General features: G+C 37.9%; 1 protein-coding gene across 7 annotated transcripts in view; it reads right to left on the bottom strand.

The window, feature by feature from the left end:
• Nucleotides 1-18,159, bottom strand: part of SCAF8 (SR-related CTD associated factor 8) — a 178,787-nt gene that overhangs the window by 124,902 nt on the left and 35,726 nt on the right. For 6 of the 7 annotated variants that reach the window (XR_010727647.1, XM_066247838.1, XM_066247837.1 and 3 more), the window contains 7 exons: nucleotides 16,016-16,060; nucleotides 12,254-12,415; nucleotides 9,317-9,470; nucleotides 8,392-8,522; nucleotides 3,547-3,723; nucleotides 2,384-2,463; nucleotides 584-701 (listed from right to left, as the gene is read on the bottom strand). Coding sequence is in view for 6 of the 7 variants with exons in the window: in XM_066247838.1 (XP_066103935.1) it covers nucleotides 584-701; nucleotides 2,384-2,463; nucleotides 3,547-3,723; nucleotides 8,392-8,522; nucleotides 9,317-9,470; nucleotides 12,254-12,415; nucleotides 16,016-16,060 (867 nt within the window). In the remaining variant the exon portion in view is untranslated. The remainder of the gene's footprint in view (nucleotides 1-583; nucleotides 702-2,383; nucleotides 2,464-3,546; nucleotides 3,724-8,391; nucleotides 8,523-9,316; nucleotides 9,471-12,253; nucleotides 12,416-16,015; nucleotides 16,061-18,159) is intronic. The other variant, XM_066247833.1, reaches the window with a different exon arrangement.

Genomic DNA, 18,159 nt, shown 5'->3' with positions numbered 1-18,159 from the left:
TCATCTGCTTCTCCACCTTTGCCTTCCCCTCGCTCCTTCTCTCTCTTCCCCTCCCTTCCTGCAGCCATGGTTCGGTTAGAGTGAGTTGGCCCCGGGCGCCGAGTATGGCTCTATGGCCTCTGTCTCAGGCGCTAAAAAAATGTCTCTGGTTGCAAACAGAGCTAGGGCCCCAGATGGGGAGAACATCACCTCCTAGTGGGCTTGCTGGGTGGATCCTGGTCGGGGCACATGCAAGAGTCTGTCTCTGCCTCCTCTCCTCTCACTTAAAATTAAAAAAAAAAACACCAAAAAACAGTAGCAAAATCATCATTCCCCTTCATGCTAGGGAGCTGAGTGGAGAGGAGCTAAGCTGCAGCACTGAAACACCACCTGTCTCCCGTTCTCCACTCCGTGTGCTAAAATTAATTTCTACAATGTTTCCCATCAATTCATAAGTTGCTTGAATACATTTTGATTACAGACAAACTCCAGATCCTAAAAAGACTTATCTTCCTAGTAAGAGTTGAAGAAAAACCACCACACTTAACACCAATTATAGAAGAGACAGCAATAACTCTAGAGACCACAAGGTGGAGTTATGAACCTTTTGAGGCTGTTGCTGTTCCAGAAGCTGCTGCCTGAGATGTTCCAGGTTCTGCTGCTGTAGTTGCTCTGCTATCTGATGAAAAATGGAGTTGTTCACAGATTCCGACACATGAGAACTAATAGGAAAGACAAGTGCAAATACATGTTAAAACCCAGTAAAGACAATATAAAAATAACTGAGTATTCAGCACCCTTCAGATGCCAAATAAATGAAACATACTTGACTACAATGTTCACTTTTGGAATATTAAGAAAGAAAATGGATATTCTTCAGAACATTAATACATTAAAACAGAAATAAACTCTTCAATAGTATTTCAATAGATGGCATGTTAGAGATACTCTGATGAAGATCTGATATTATTATCTTGTAATACTCTTAAATACATATAAATTACTACTTTCAATAGAACATTTTAAGAAAAGTCAATAAAATACTTCTAAAAACAGTTTAAAAGGATTTGAACAAAGTACATTAACTTTTCTAACCATGAAATAAATAGTGGGGAAAATGTTCTATTAGTACATATGAAATCTACCATTGTAACCTACCATAATCTGCTTTCTTTAGAAAAGCATTCACATTAGGTATGCTAACAGAAATAATGTTTAGACAAGAGGAAATAATTTAACTATATTCTGGGAAATTCACACCTGGAATACACCTGGAATTCTAGGTGCCACAGGTAAAATGAACAAAAAAGAGGGCGAAGTCTTGAAACAGCTGAAAAAAGAGTATGTCAACTGGAGCAAATACACCTAAGGGAAGAACGATACCTATCTTCAAAAACTGAAGCGCTATGTCTCAAAAGATAATGGAGCAATATGTTTCCTTGCTTCAGAAAGCAAAACAAGTGAGTGTAGAAGGCATATCAAAACAGGAATCAGTAACAAAATAATATAAAATCACGACAATTATTAACTTCTCATAATGGAAGAAATTACCATAGTGGATAAATACCCTCCTGCCAAGACTGTTAAAAGATGATTCTTTTATTGTTCAGAAAACTGATCTACATAATTACAAATGCTTCTCCTAACTTTATCATCTAAAATGTTTTTAATTTTTTTCAAGAATTTCTTCATCACCAGAATATATTTGTATTTTATATTATATAAATAAGTCTTTCCACACATTACCCTTATATGTATATAGAACTAATGACCGCTGTAGAACGAGTCCCAGAGGCTCCCCCCTTCCAGCCCCATTCTCCCACAGTCTACACCACCGTCCACACTACCGCTCAGACTGGCTACCCCAGTGCGGCTTTCACAACCACTCACAGAACCTAGGAATCTACGGACTTGCTGGCGGGGTGAACTGATCTAAATAAAAACATACAATCCACTTCTTTAAAAAACAAAATCTCTACAACCCTAATCTCTACGTCCAGTTGGTCTGCCACACTCGCAGAGTCTGGTCTACTTCCCCGAAGTGGCCACTGGCACTAGAAGCAAGCTTCTCCCGATTACTTCAAATACTCTTACAAGTGAGTTAAATAACTTAAAGCCTAACACAGATATGGAAAATATAACTAAATTTATCAACATTTATCAATGTTTCTATGAAGACTTCTGATATAGCCCAACTAGCTGCAAAGATGTGAGTTAAAATAACATAGTGAGGCAACTAGACAGCAAGCCTGTAACATCGTTCTGCAATGTTACAGCAAAAGAGCCTGAAAAAATAGCCTGACTTACTCAAAGTATACCTAGTAGTTAAGAATGCAACATCCCATCTAATGTTTATAAAAATGACAGGAAAAAATATGGTTATAAAGCAAAACATGATTCTTACAGTTGAGAAGTTGGAATTTCTTTTTTGGGTTCTTCACTATGCTCAGAATCTTCCCCAAAATCAAACCTATCCATCAACTTCTAGGGGAGAGTAGGAGGTGGGGTGGGAAGGAAGAGAAAGGGGGGAAAGAAGAGACAGATTAAAAAGTGCTTATCACAAAATGGTTACAAATCCTATTTTATTTAAGGTCAATAATGTCCCACTAATTTATCTGTATCACTTAATATGAAAATGTTTCATATCATGCTGTTATACTATAATCAAACAGTTTGAGAAGATCTTTACTTTTAAGGTACTCTGACATACAATGCCTTATATAACAGAACAAATCATAACACACAGGATAAATACCAACATTCTATAGCAGAGAACACCAGAATTAAAATAAAGTGGCTTGCCAACAGTTATAAAACTTGATAATAAACATCTAGGACTATATTCAGTGGTCTATTCCTAGTACAGTTTTTCTTAAAATACTCCCTGTTTTCTCAATGATCAATTAAAATGATTTTTACGTGGTCCAGCAATTTAGAGCCAGACTAAACTATAGTTGGAAGCTGCTGGCTAAAAAAATCTAATAACCCAATAGATCAGTGTTTTCTACTGAAAATAATAGTAGCAAAAATAAAAACGATATGGGTTACACTTCCAAAGTACTTTAATATTCCCATAATTAACAAGAATATTGAGGATATCACACAAAGTACACATGAAAGGATTTCAACATTAAAAACACTGTAGTGAGGCCTCAATTTATCAAAATATTTTAGAACAATGACAACTTCTAAGGAAAATTGTTCTTTGAACCTACACACTGAATAGTTTTAATTTTAACAGGTTCAAGTTACAGAACACAATAATTAGTATATTTTTTAACACCCAAAAAATAAATTTAAAAATTCCGAAAATAATCATTTGCCTCAAAATTCAGTTTTCTTAACCTGTAAATCTTTAACTTTATGCAAAGAAAAATATTCTCAGTATTTCAAGCAGAATTATGAAATTACTTAATTTCAGCAGTTTGAACCTTTTGTAAAACTGGTAATATCTTCCATAGTATAGTGAATACTGAAATAGTTCTACAATGAAACACAATTCGAACTCACATGATAGTAAATACAATCCCTTAGTTGACACAGAACATTTAATACGGTCATTTCTACCTTGTTAAAAGACACCCCCTGTTCTAAGGGGTTGAGAGTGTTGGCTGCTGCGGCTGCAGCGGTGAGTTGTGCGGTCAGAGCCTGCAACTGAACAACAAGCCCCGCATCCAGGGCCTGCAGAATGGAAGGCTGGGGCTTCTGCTGCTGTATCTGTAAAGTCTGTATTAACTGCTGAAACTGGAAGGGAAAAAAAGGGAAATTAATACATACAGGTGCAGGGTTTCATCTACAAGAATGCCCATCTAAAACTTTTGGTCAGCCCTGGCTGGTGGCTCAGTGGATAAAGCATCAGCCCGGAGTAGTCAGGGCAAAAAGGAGAAGTGACCATCTGCTTCTCCACCCCTCCTTCTTCCCCTTCTCTCCCTACTCCCCTACCGCAGCCACTGGCTACATTGCTTTGAGCATGGCCCCAGTTGCTGAAGATAGCTTCACTGGAGCACATAAGCCTCAGGTGCTAAAAATAGCTCCGTACTCGAGCATCTGCCCAAGATAGGGTTGCCTGGTAGATCCTGGTTGGGGCATATGTGGGAGTCTGTCTCACTGTCTCCTCTCCTCTCATCTAAAAAAACACAAAACTTAAACTTAATAAAATTTGATCTCCTTTGGAGATCAAGAAAAAAAACTCAAAATAATTTTTCTAAAAATTAATTTCGTGTGCCATATATAGCATATTCCTTAATAAGTCTGTCTTCCTTCTGGTAAGTCAGAAAATTTTACAGATGACCAGATAACGAACTTATCACAGGCAAACTGATTTTTTCACTAAGCTTTTCATCCCTTCTTCAAGTTGTTACTTAATCTCTGTAAAAGAACAAGCACTGATCACAACTGCTTTTGCTATCTTTCATGTCTGTCATCTGATAACGTTTCCTTAAAGTAGAGAAATAAAGAAATCTATCCCTCAGAGCAGAGTCCAAAACTAAGGAAATTAAAGGTGAACAGTGCAATGCGAGTTGAAGGTAACCCATTCTGCCCATTCTCTCACTCTCTTAAAATACAGAAGTAGTAGAAAGATCTTAAAATGTCATAATTATGTAAACCCTGCATACATCCTAGAAGTAAATAATATTTTTCTAATTGAGGTGTAAACCCAAGTTAAACCTGCAAATTATCAGTTTAGAATAAAATAAAAATAGAAAAGCTACTGCTAAACAAGACATTTGTACTCGAAGTATAAAGTTCAGCTTATAGTGGGAGACAGTACAATCATCACTCAAGATAACTGTAAGTAAAATTTTATGCCCATCTATAAAATAGCAATATTAAGAAACAAAGGAGTCACTTATCTATCAAATAAACTTTTACTGAAGATTACTAATGTAATAACAAAGAATAAAAAACATATTTGAGTTACTGAACTGAGAAAGCTACAGAATAGACAAGATGGAAGGAAGGAAGGAAAAGGAAGGGAAGGGAATGAAGGATGGGAAAGAAGGGAGAGAAGAGAGGAAGGGAGGGAGGGGGAGGAGAAGGATGAAAGAGGGAAGGAGAGACCCCACGTTCCCTTGACACATTTTAACTGCCTCTTCTGACACCCCCATTTTCCCCAAGAGCAGTTTTCAGTCACATGTTCAGACCACTACAAGACCGTACGTTTTCCTCTAATCTGGACTTCATATTCTATCAATTACTATGTTTTCTTGACTTTCTAAGTGCTATTTCTTCTGAAAAATCCTTTCTCCTTCCCAAAGTATTTATTTTCATAGTTTTTGTTTGTCTGTCTGTTTTCAGAGAGAGAAGGGAGAGAGAGGAGACAGGATCATTGAACTGTTCCTGTATGTGCCGTGACCCGGGATTGAACTGGCAACCTCGGCACCTCTGGACAACACTCCAACCAACCGAGCTATCTAGACAAGGCTTCATTTTTTTGTTGTTGTTAATTTTTTTTCTTTTTAGAGAGACAGAGAAAAGGGGAGAGAGAAGGGGAAGGGAAGCATCCGTTTGCTGTTCCACTTGTGCATTCATTAGTTGCTTCCCATGTGTGCCCTGACTGGGGATCAAACCCTCAACCTTGTCATTTCCAGGCAACTCTCTACCAGGGGTCCCCAAACTACGGCCCACCCTATGCGGCCCCCTGAGGCCATTTATCCGGCCCCCGCCACCCCAGAAGGGGCACCTCTTTCATTGGTGGTCAGTGAGAGGAACATAGTTCCCATTGAAATACTGGTCAGTTTGTTGATTTAAATTTACTTGTTCTTTATTTTAAATATTGTATTTGTTCCCGTTTTGTTTTTTTACTTTAAAATAAGATATGTGCAGTGTGCATAGGGATTTGTTCATAGTTTTTTTTATAGTCCGGCCCTCCAACAGTCTGAGGGATAGTAAACTGAACCCCTGTGTAAAAAGTTTCGGGACCCTTGCTCTAACCAAATGAGCTAACCGGCCAAGGCTGGGGTGTGTGTGTGTGTGTGTGTGTGTGTGTGTATTTTTCTTTTTAATAGAAACAAGGCTATTCAGATTTTGTTTTTGATCTTGTGTTAATTTTGGTAAATTGTGCTTTTAAGACTTTGTTTCATCTAAGTTGTCAAATTCACTAGCATACAATTGTTCATAATCTTATTATCTTTTTGATGTCTGGAGAATCTGTAATGATATCTATCTCCTCTTTTTTTGGATACTAAGGCCCCAATGGTGACTTATATAACTTGCTGGCTCAAGACAGCATGATTTTCTTAAACTCTTGATTTGCAATGCACTGTGTATGTCTACCTGAAATACCTCACAAATTTTATTTGACAAATGTTCAAAACTATCACTGGGATAAAATATAACACCCAGGATAATCCACATCACACAGGTCTTAGATACCCTTGGCTGGAACAATTTAGTATAGCTACCAAAAATATTTGGAGATATTTAGACCTAGAATTAAAAAATTAAAGATCACAGCTGCTAAAAATTATATTATTCAAAGACTTCCTTTCACAAGTAATCCTTTGGCATCAGTCTAGGTCATTCGATTCCAGTCCCATCATGATGGTAGATGTGTACTATCCCTTTCTTCCCTCCGTGCAAGCATTCCATAGGCAGAGCCTGTTCCTTCCCTCCCCCGGAATTGGGGCTGGCTTTAGCAACTTGTTTGATGAACCAAATGTGACAGAGTGATATTCTGGGACTTCCAAAGCTAGATCAAAACAGGCTTGTACCTGTGCCTGGGTTTCTTGCAAGACTCAGTCTATGGAGGCAGATTGCCCTATAGGAAGTCAGGCTGCCCTAAGCTCAGCATGTTCTAGAGGTCAGCATGCTCCAGCCACTAGACTGAGCAGAGCATGCTAGCCACACCCACCAGGCACCAGACAGGGAAGTGAAGGCACCCTGAACCCTCTAGACCTGCCCACACACCAGGGAATGTGACTAAGAGACTTCACCAGATATTTTTAAAAATGAAAACACTTTATGATTTTCAAAATATCAGCATCACCAAATATTTCAATAATTTTGTATATTATCAATTCAGTTTCCCAATTGACCCAAAAAAGGAAAAACCTGGGTCAAATCTATGACTTATAATTGAATTGATTTTACCCTACTATTTTTTCACATATTCATTATTTACTTTCCTTCCATCATCGTTACCAAAACAAAGACACTCCTATCTCCAGACCTGCTCCTCTCCCCCACTCATAGATCACGTGACTGCAACGTGAACATCTCTGGCAATTCCCTGCTACTTAGCATCTCAATCCTTTATTTCTCAACCTACCATTTATGTCTAGTGAAACCCAGGCCCCGCTCTTAACTCTACCATTTCAACTTTGTCACTAATAACTGACATTCATGGACCATCTTATCTTCTCAACAACTCCACTCTGAAATATCTTTTGTATGCCCAACATACATTATTAATTCATTTGACAAACAAGTACTGAACACATGCTATAACCTAGAAACCGAGACACATGGCTGAACAGAACAGACAAAAATCCTTGCCCTGTGTACCAAACATTCCAGTGGAAAGAGACAGAGAATAAGCACAATAGGTAAATTATGCAAGCTCACAGAAGGTAGTAATGCTAAGGGAAAAACTCAGCCAGGTGACAGAGAAAAGGAGCGTGAGGGAACACAAGGTAGGGTCTGCGGTTCCAAGTCACGGTTCGAAGACTTCACTGAGGGGACAGCTAAACGAGACCTCACACCACACGAGTGTGTGGGGAAAGAAAATTCAGAAAGTTTTATCACACGGATCACAAAATCACAATTAATTTGCTTTTTAAACGACAGGTTAAAAAAAACAGATGCTAAACATGGGCTTATCCTCATAACCAGCCATTAGAACTCTCAATTCAAATGCCTCTTCATCAAAAAAAACACCTTCTCTTGGCTACCCTCTTCAAGACTGATCCTGTCCCCAGACCTAGCCAGTCACTCTAACGAGTTAGCCGCTTTGGCCCTGGCCAGTTGCTCAGTGGTTGAGCGTCCTGAGATGCCACAGTGGCAGTTTCAATCCACATCAGAGCACATACAGGAAGCACCATGTGAATACACAACTTAGCGGAAACATAAAATGTTTCTCCCTTTCTCCCTCTCTCACTCCCTTCATCCTCTAAGAGAGGAAGACATCTTCTCCAAGAGAGAAGACCTCCCTGTCTCATTACTGGACTAACAACAGCTCCCAATAATGCTTGACACATTGATTTTTAAATAAAGCAATCTTTAATGACATAAAAGTAGGTATGATGGATTAATGAATGAATAAAGCAAGTTACACAGTACTATATATAGTGGGATATTATTTTCACAAAACAAAACAACATATATTCTAAATGAGGTGTTACACTATGAAAAAATCCATTAGTAAAATAATGAGCTCTAAATCGCTGTCAATATCACAGACTAGCTGCTTACCTGCTGGCCTTGAGGACTCTGTAAGATCTGAGCAACAGCTGTAAGTGTGTCTGTATTTGCTATCTGGGATACCCATGGGTCAGGTAAACCTTGGACCACATTGGCTGGTGTAACAGGTGTCACAGGAGTTCCTTTAAAAAAAAAGAAAGACATCACATGTAACTCAATAAATATGTAAGCAAATAAATAAGGCTTTAAAAGCTAGAGAAATTTGCTCTGCCACTTTAATAAAATATATACAAATTTATATATAATGTTTATACTTTACTGTCTCCATTTTGAAAAACCATTACAGAATTTGGTATGTTCAAGTTCCAAGGGGATCGTTCATACTTGTCTTCAATTAACTACTTTAAAGGAGCCTACAATACTTGGCAGTCATTAAATATCTTACTACAGAAGAAAATTCAATTGTATAAGGAAATATTCAAAATACAATCATCAATGAAATATTATAAAACAGTATGTGTAACGTAAAACTACACAGACACTCCCCTCCAAAACTAAACATACACCAAAATGTTAACAGTGTCATTTCCTGGATGAAAATAAAAAATTAAAAATGTCAAATAACTCAAGAATAATTTTGAGATTATTACTAAAACATTCTTAGCTCCATTAAGTAATTTTTCAGGGTTCCTTATAATATTAAATTTCTCTAGTACACTATGAGTCAACCTGATATGCATGTAAGTTTAAAAGATTACAGGCAGTTCAATCAGGAAAGACCTGACACACCAATTTCCCAAACTTTTTATATTTATGTTTCTAGGGACTAAAAATATAGTTTCCTAATTTTTAGTAATGAATTACACACAAATATAATTTCTGATTTTATTTTTCCTTCAAGTTACTTTGAATTATTATTTCACAAATGAAAAGTCTGAGCAGAATACTCAGGAAACGAGCCTGTCATCCCTCGTACCTGGGGTGTTGCTCATGGCGGCGGTGGTGCCGGCCAGAACAGGTGTGGCCACCGGAGGGGGGATCCCTGCTGCCATGTCCAAAAGAGGCTGGATGATCTCACTCTTAAACACGTTGTTCTTCTGCCATAAGTTCAACACTCTCACTATTTTACTCTAGAGGGGAAAAGAAAAATAACGCTTTCATTTTTTGCTTTCAAACCTTAGCACAATTTATTGGACTATCTGGGTAGTGGGTGGGAGGGATAAATTAAAATAATGCCTACAGGCCTTTCACTCACACACAGGTCCATGCTGACAGACAGACAAAGGAAATGAAAGCTACATTTGGCAGAAAGCAGGAGTGGGGAAGGGGCTTCGGCTCCCACGTGAAGTCCGATGAGGGCAGGTGTCGGCTGCTGGACAACTGTGCTAAGCTCCTTAGGCAGGTTAGGGTTCAATTCAGTAGTCAAGTTATATTTACAGTTGATTTTAAGTTTATCTTTTAAACAAGTAAAATCAAGACAAGTCCTTATCATATTTGACTTTTTAATTTTTTTATTTTATTTTTTGGGAGGTTTTAACAGGTCTTTATTGAAAAATAGGTCCAGACAATGTGAGGAGAAAAACAGGGTGTAGAATAACTGACAATAGATTATTTTGATTTAAATAAATATATATATTTTAAAACTAATGACAGGAGAGGGTTTTTTCCTCAATAAGAATTTAACCAAATTCGTATTTTTCACAACTGTTCAGCATATAAAATTTCTGGAAATAGCAATAAGTATTAGTTACTATTGTAATGTTACTCCATTAGGATAATAATTTAAGTGATAGACTGAGACTAAGTATTAAAAAGACACTTCTGTTAAAGGTATATATTTTGTGATAATAAAAAAAGGAATTTTTTAATTTAGAACTTAAATTTAACGGGGTGACATTGATCAATAAGAGTACATAGGTTTCAGATGAACATGTCTATAACATCTGAACTGTTGATGTGCCCATCACCCAAAGTCAAATCATTTTCCGTCACCATATATTTGACCCCCTTAGCCTCTTTACCCCTCCTCCCTTCTGCCCTTATAACTATTAAAAGAAGCAGTTTTAAAAATAAAGACATGGGCCTGACCAGGTGGTGGTGCGGTGGATAAAGAGCTGACCTGGGATGCCGAGGCCTCAGGTTCAAAACCCCAAGGTCACCAGCTTGAGTGCGGGTCACTGGCATGAGCATGGGGTCATATATATGACACCATGGTCGCTGGCTTAAGCTCAAAGGTCACTGGCTTGAGCCCAGGGTCGCTTGCTTGAGCAAGGGGTCATTGGCTCAGATGGAGCCCCGGAGTTAAGACACACATTGGAAAGCAACCAATGAACTAAAATTCTACAACTACAAGTTGATGCTTCTCATCTCTCTCCCCTTCTTCTCTCTCTCACACAATAAAAAGAGAAAAAAGAATAAAGATCTGGTTCATTTTTAAATCCCTTATGATACAATACTGATAAATTTCAAACTATGTCCAAACTATATTAATATGCAAATTTCTGTATTTCAAATGAAGCATAGAAAATTACACAAAGAACGCCTCATACCTTCTGATTAGACTTTCCTTTTTTATGACATGAGCACTTTAAAAAGTACCTTACAGTTTTCTGCTTTATAGAAAAAAATCTTCCAGCCTCAAGACACTCACTATAATTCAAAAGCAGCCTGTCTCTGACAAGTGTCATTTCATGTAGCTACATACATGCAAACCAATAATGCCTCAAGTTCATGGCTGAGATTACAGTATCACTGTAATCTTTCTTGTCATGGTTAAAAAAACTCTCTTAAACTCTATTATAACTGAGAAACACTACTATTATGAAGTCTACAAATTCAACACTGATTTGTTCAGAGTAACTGATGGAAATCCAAGTCAAAACTAATGACATTTCTAAAAGTGTTTAACCACAGAAAATGAGTACACAAAATTTTAAATGAGTTAAGGTGGGACTCTAAAATATCTATTTTAAGAATCACTTATGAGAAGTCACATAAAATTAGAAGCATTCTTTTTGCCTTCATAAGATTATCAAAGTACCAAAATAAATACATTAAAAAAAATCGGTCTCAAGAACCATATCCAAGAATAGTTTACAAAAAATACTGTAATATCTCATGTATATACATTACAACAAGATTTTTTTCTGATTAAGGACTGTAATTATTAAAAATATAAAGTACCTAATCTTGGACTTGACACGAACTAAAAGATTTGTGGTGAGTTTTTTAATTTTGTGGTTCTTCTTTAAAGCAACCACTAATCTCCATTTATTCTGATCTTTTCCTACATAAGCAATATTGTAATCAACTGTCAGAAGAGTACACTAAATTTCCAAATCGACACCTAAAATAAATAATAACTTGTAATATTTTTGAGTACATAGGAAGATAAACCACCCCTCACTATCCTTCCTTAGGGTCTACAGTCTTTTTTTATGTGGTAAAAAATATGCATTCATTCAGATCTAGCAGACCTAGCAGTGTGATTTCTAGCATGAATAAAACTCTGCATTATAAAAGAAACTTGATATACAGTTATTTTCCAGTAATCACTTCTCATGTCTATTTTTTAGACACAAACCAGGTAAATGAGGTCAAGTAATCAAAATTCTGAACTGGTTGTGTGTTTGAATAAATAAACTTTTAGTATAATTCCAAAAGAGTATGACAGCAAGTTTCTTTAATACCAATTGGTTCAATAAATTAAAAAAGAGCAAAATTGACATTTTCCCACTCTATTTAAGATTCTAAGAACAAAAAGGAAATGGATTGTGTAATAACTAAATATTTAAATTTGAAATAGAGTAAAAAATAATATCAAATCATAAATTAAGGTAATTTAAAGAGTCTCACTGAGACCAAAAGGATAATATTATATATTTTTAAAAAGAAAGAAAGAAAAAGAGCATACCTTATCATCCCCAGGGCAACGATATAAATTCTGGAAAGTGCTAATGATGTTATTACTAAATCTGGGTGCAAACACATCCTTTTCTTGACCAAACTGATGTCGAGATTGTCGTACAATGGAGTCAATAACATAAAGTCCAGGTACCTTGTATTCTGGTTTACACTGATGAAAAAAAGAAGAGTGGGAGGAGAAGGAAATAAGAAGGTAAAACTACTGACAGAAATCATTATAAATCCTATACAAATACTAAAACACTCTTCGTGTTGAGGTAGTGAATATTCATACATTGACAAAGTCACACCATCTTTCTCTGGAATGGCATTTTAAAGAATCTTGGGCCACTCTATATACTCAGTTCAACTGCCAATCATATAAGTTCCAAAACAGGACTGCAGAACTGTCTTGAACAACAAAAACAAAAGGACAGATACAGTACGGTTATAATTAACATTCTGCTTAATAATTTTGTAAAGCCACACAGAAGGAAGCAGCAAATCCAGGAAAAAAGAGCTCCAGAAGCATTGTCAAGGTGCATTATATTTTATTTGAAACGTTTAACAAAAGGCTTTCTGCACTAATGTAGGGACAAATACCAAATGACAAAGTATAACATTCTAAAGACACTAAGCCCAAAGTTTCAAAACTTTTCTCAAATACCACACCTGTTAGAAAGATAAAACACTCCATTATGATTCCAGGACTCTATCCTACAAAAACATTTTTTTTAGCTATTCCACTAAAAAAATGTTTCTCAACCTTCTTATCCAAACTGAAGAACATAAAAGTCTTCTACTTTCTTGCTCCAAGCTTTTCAAGCCTGTCTAGCCAGGTGAGCACAGTTACAAGTTCCCTGATTCATGACCAGAGCATAATAAAAACCTGCTTAACCAACACACCGTTGGTTAAAATGGAATTATGGCTGCGAAAAAGCAGGTTCAACTTTGGGGTCTAATTGGGTTAAGTATTTCACCCAAAGGAATTTCCTAGAAAACACGTAGGGCACGACATCAAAACTGTCTTCTCAAAATACTTTTCTAGGAAACTTGAGCATCAGTGAGAAAAAAGATGTTTAATCCGCCTACAAAACACAAACACACATTTCTAACTGGATTTTTTTTTTTTTTTTTACAAAGACAGAGAGAGAGTCAGAGAGAGACAGACAGGGACAGAGAGATGAGGAGCATCAATCATCAGTTTTTCATTGCGACACCTTAGTTGTTCATTGATTGCTTTCTCATATGTGCCTTGACCGCGGGCCTTCAGCAGACCGAGTAACCTCTCGCTCAAGCCAGTGACCTTGGGTCCAAGCTGGTGAGCTTTGCTCAAACCAGATGAGCCTGCGCTCAAGCTGGCGACCTCAGGGTCTGGAACCTGGGTCCTCTGCATCCCAGTCCGACGCTCTATCCACTGTGCCACTGCCTGGTCAGGCTCCAACTGTATTTTTATTTTATTTTATTTTTTTTATTTTTTATTTTTTTTCATTTTTCTGAAGCTGGAAACAGGGAGAGACAGTCAGACAGACTCCCGCATGCGCCCAACCGGGATCCACCCGGCACGCCCACCAGGGGCGACGCTCTGCCCATCCTGGGCGTCGCCATGTTGCGACCAGAGCCACTCTAGCGCCTGGGGCAGAGGCCACAGAGCCATCCCCAGCGCCCGGGCCATCTTTGCTCCAATGGAGCCTTGGCTGCGGGAGGGGAAGAGAGAGACAGAGAGGAAAGCGCGGCGGAGGGGTGGAGAAGCAAATGGGCGCTTCTCCTGTGTGCCCTGGCCGGGAATCGAACCTGGGTCCTCCGCACGCTAGGCCGACACTCTACCGCTGAGCCAACCGGCCAGGGCTCCAACTGTATTTTTAACTGGTAAAACAAGTGACTTCACTATGCAAATAAACAAAAACCAAGGTGACAATATTTCGTGTGCTTCTTCAAATCTTTTTTTTTTTTTACAGAAACAGAAAGTCAGAGAGAGGGATAGATAGGGACAGACAGACAGGAACGGAGAGAGATGAGAAGCATCAATCATCGGTTTTTCATTGTGACACCTTAGTTGTTCATTGATTGCTTTCTCATATGTGCCTTGACTGAGGGCCTTCAGCAGACCGAGTAACCCCTTGCTGGAGCCAGCGACCTTGGGTCCAAGCTGGTGAGTTTTTGCTTAAACCAGATGAGCCCACACTCAAGCTGGCGACCTCAGGGTCTCGAACCTGGGTCCTTTCGCATCCCAGTCTGATGCTCTATCCACTGCACCACCTCCTGGTCAGGCTTCAATTCCTTTTTAAGAACCTTCTCCTTAAGGTCTTTATTGAAAAGTCAAGAAAACGAGACTTTTGACATCAATTCACAAGCTATCTATTGCAAGATTCTGGCTGTTAAGTATTTTATAAAAGAGCAACAATGCTGGTGTTGTGATATTAAAGTTTTAGGTTCAACCTACGTAAAGGTTCAGAAGTACCTGCTCTGCTGAAAGGTTATCATTTCTGAAAGTTTCAAGTAGTTTTCCCTCAAGTTTTTTAAAAAATTTAGCATATCTGTCCTTCAGTTCATAAATCTGGTCAAGGCTATTTTCCTTTGACTACTATATTTTCAACAAAATATCTAACTAGACAGACAAAAAAATCCATCTCAGTAAAGAAAAATCTGAAAAGTTTTCTCAATTTCCTCTTCAAGATCTATCAGTTCTAAAAAAAACACAAGAATTCTTAAGACTTTCCAATGTCTTGAAGTATTTTTTACCTTATGAATAGTTTTTTTAAAAGCTAAATCACATTAAATTTTCAGCTACATAATCTTCAAACTTCGTATTAGGAATTTCTAATTTCTTGTTTTACAGAGAAAAAACCCTTCTGGGGGGGAGGAAGGCAATAAGAGACTGAGAGAATGCACCTTTAAACGTTATTTGTGTGATTTTTCATTCTGATATTATGCAGGTTTCCTGAGCCCATCATGAGCTGTCTTCCTGACAAAAGACCCTCTAGGTGAACTGGACCACATACTCTGAAATATATGTGCAAACTTTCTATAGTGATTCCATTACTAAATAGAATTGGTGATGCCAATTTCAGCTACTAAAAGTTGCTATGTAAGAAAACAAAGCTAGAATGGTACAGACGGACAGGTCACTGTACTGGAAAACACTGTGACAGTAGCATGTGAGGAAAGATGCTGTCACGGGACCACCACAGCTGAGACAGCGCAGGAGTTCACAGTGAGTGCTCACGCTTCTGGCAGGGGAATCACTTTGAGACAGCCAGCTACCCCACTCTGTTCTTAGCAAGGTTTGCTCTCTGGACAAACTATACCAGAGACGAACCTGCAGGTGTTTAACCAGAGCCGGACTTACCTGGGGAAAATAAATATTCAACTCCAGCCCACCCAGCCATCCTGTTTCACTGAAGGGATTTAAAAAGGACCAGAAACTGAAAAGCACGTGTGAAGTTCACGGTCCAAAGGTACAGGCTCTGTAAAACACCCAACACCACCAGACCTAACAGTGACAAACTACAAGTTTTCCCACTACACAATAAAGCAGGAATGCGCGACTCACTAAGATCAAGTGTGAATGACAAGGTATGAATGCCCCCTCTCACAAGTGCTCTTCAACATCATGCTGGAAATCCTAGTGAATACAGTAAGACATGTGGGAGTCTGTCTACCTCCCCACCTCTCACTTGGAAAAGAAGAAAAAAAGAGAGAGAAAAGAACACGACGCATTAACCTATAGTTATAATACATTTAGAGTAAATATGGAAAAGTATGTACTTACTTTCTGAATGAATTTCTCAACACTCTGTACCACATGCTTATAGAACTATAAGAAAAAAATAAAGCATAGTTTTAAAAGATGTTTGCTTAAATTAGGATTTTCCTGCTAACATAAGAGTTAATATAGATAGTATCAAAGGTGTATCAAAACAATGAATATTAATCATGAATTTTGAGACAACCATTCATGTCTCTTACCCTTCACAACTAGCTATAATATCTAACTAGTAAAGGGATTCTTGCAGTAGGTATATGGTATGTCCAAAGTGTGTTACATGAACACAGATACACAAGAACTGTCACAGTCTCTATGAAAGGATATCTTCACAAAGTTTTGAAGACAGCAAAATATTTGTGATAAGCACACTGGCAGATATACATCCTTATTTTCATGGAAGGAAAAGATTTCCTATAGCATCATTAAATTAGGGTAGCACTAGAAAAATCAAATAACTGTCAACAAAATGCAAGGGAGCCCTGATCGGATAGCTCAGTTGGTCAGAGCATCATCCTAACACACAAAGGTTCTGGTTCGATCCCCGGTCAGGGCACATGTAGAAACAGGTTAATGTTTCTGTCTCTCTCTCTGAAATCAAATAATTTTTTTCAAAATATATGCAAGGGAGCTGTTTTCAACATTCTTATCTCTTCTGCTCTTCTGGAAAAGGGAAATGCCAGTACAGATGATGAGATACAGTAATGTGTAACGTTCTCGTGGATCACCAAAAATGAACCAACAGAAGGGAAGTGAGCGCACAGATTAAAAATTAGTAATGGATTACTATCAATTCTCAGAAAACTTCTAATTATGTTTTATAACCAACACTATGGATAAACCTGGAGAAGTTATTAGGCCCTTTACAGATAATGAAACATTTAAAATCAATATACAAAATATTAAATAGTTACTCACTAAGAAATATTTGTTAAATAACAATTCTTCTGGAAAACATCTTAACAGTGAGTGTTTCTTACCTCTAAGTACTTTATGTACTATATGTAATTCAGAGTAAAACTGCTGACACTAAACTTTAACTCAAAGTTTATTAACAGAGGCCTTCTTTCGCAATACTTATCCATGAGGTTTGGTTGACAGTGTTCAATGTTAACGAGACCCATGAAAAAAATCATCCTCTAACGCTAATTTAAAAAAAAACAGCCCTGGCCGGTTGGCTCAGTGTTAAGAGCGTTGGCCTGGCGTGCAGAAGTCCCGGGTTCGATTCCCGGCCAGGGCACACAGGAGAGGCACCCATCTGCTTCTCCACCCCTCCCCCTCTCCTTCCTCTCTGTGTCTCTCTTCCCCTCCCGCAGCCGAGGCTCCATTGGAGCAAAGATGGTCCGGGCACTGGGGATGGTTCCTTGGCCTCTGCCCCAGGCACTAGAGTGGCTCTGGTCGCAACAGAGCGACGCCCCAGAGGGGCAGAGCATCGCCCCCTGGTGTGCAGAGCGTCGCCCCCTGGTGGGCGTGCCGGGTGGATCCCGGTCGGGCACATGCGGGAGTCTGTCTGACTGTCTCTCCCCGTTTCCAGTTTCAGAAAAATAAAAAAAAATAAAAAATAAATAAAAAAAACAAAACACCACACCTCAATATGAAACACAGTATTATTTAAATCTGATTTAAAAGCAGTTCCAATCTTCAGATCTCAATGTACATACATTCTAAATGCAGTTCTAAATACAGTACTGCAAAAACAGTAAGTCTAAATTCTTCAAGAACATTCACAAGAAAAGCAAAAAATAAAACAAAAGGCAAAAAGGCCATGTTGACAGGACAAATACATGTGATGTTGGATGAACCCTGAAAAAGCAGAGCTGCACGGGTCGGCCACTAAAGTCAGTATTGATAATAACTAGTGTAGATTGTGTATTACAGAAAAGTATATCAAAGTGAAATTTCTTGTGTTGTAATTACTTAGGAAATGTCTTTGTTCTGAGGAGATTCAAATTTAAGTATTTAATGATTAAGTACTATTATAAATGAAATATGAAACTCAAATGATTCAGCCAGAAAATGTACATGTGTAGAAATAATATTTACATCTGTTTTGAATTTTTTCAAAATTAAAAAAATTTTAAATGGTAACAATATAACAAAATAGTACAGTACATCATACTATTTAGATTTTTTGATTGAGAGAAACCTAG

Source organism: Saccopteryx bilineata, chromosome 12 (assembly GCF_036850765.1).
Source record: "Saccopteryx bilineata isolate mSacBil1 chromosome 12, mSacBil1_pri_phased_curated, whole genome shotgun sequence".
Taxonomy (NCBI): domain Eukaryota; kingdom Metazoa; phylum Chordata; class Mammalia; order Chiroptera; family Emballonuridae; genus Saccopteryx; species Saccopteryx bilineata.
Note: the sequence above shows the minus strand (reverse complement) of the source record. Positions and strands in the feature narration are given on the sequence as shown.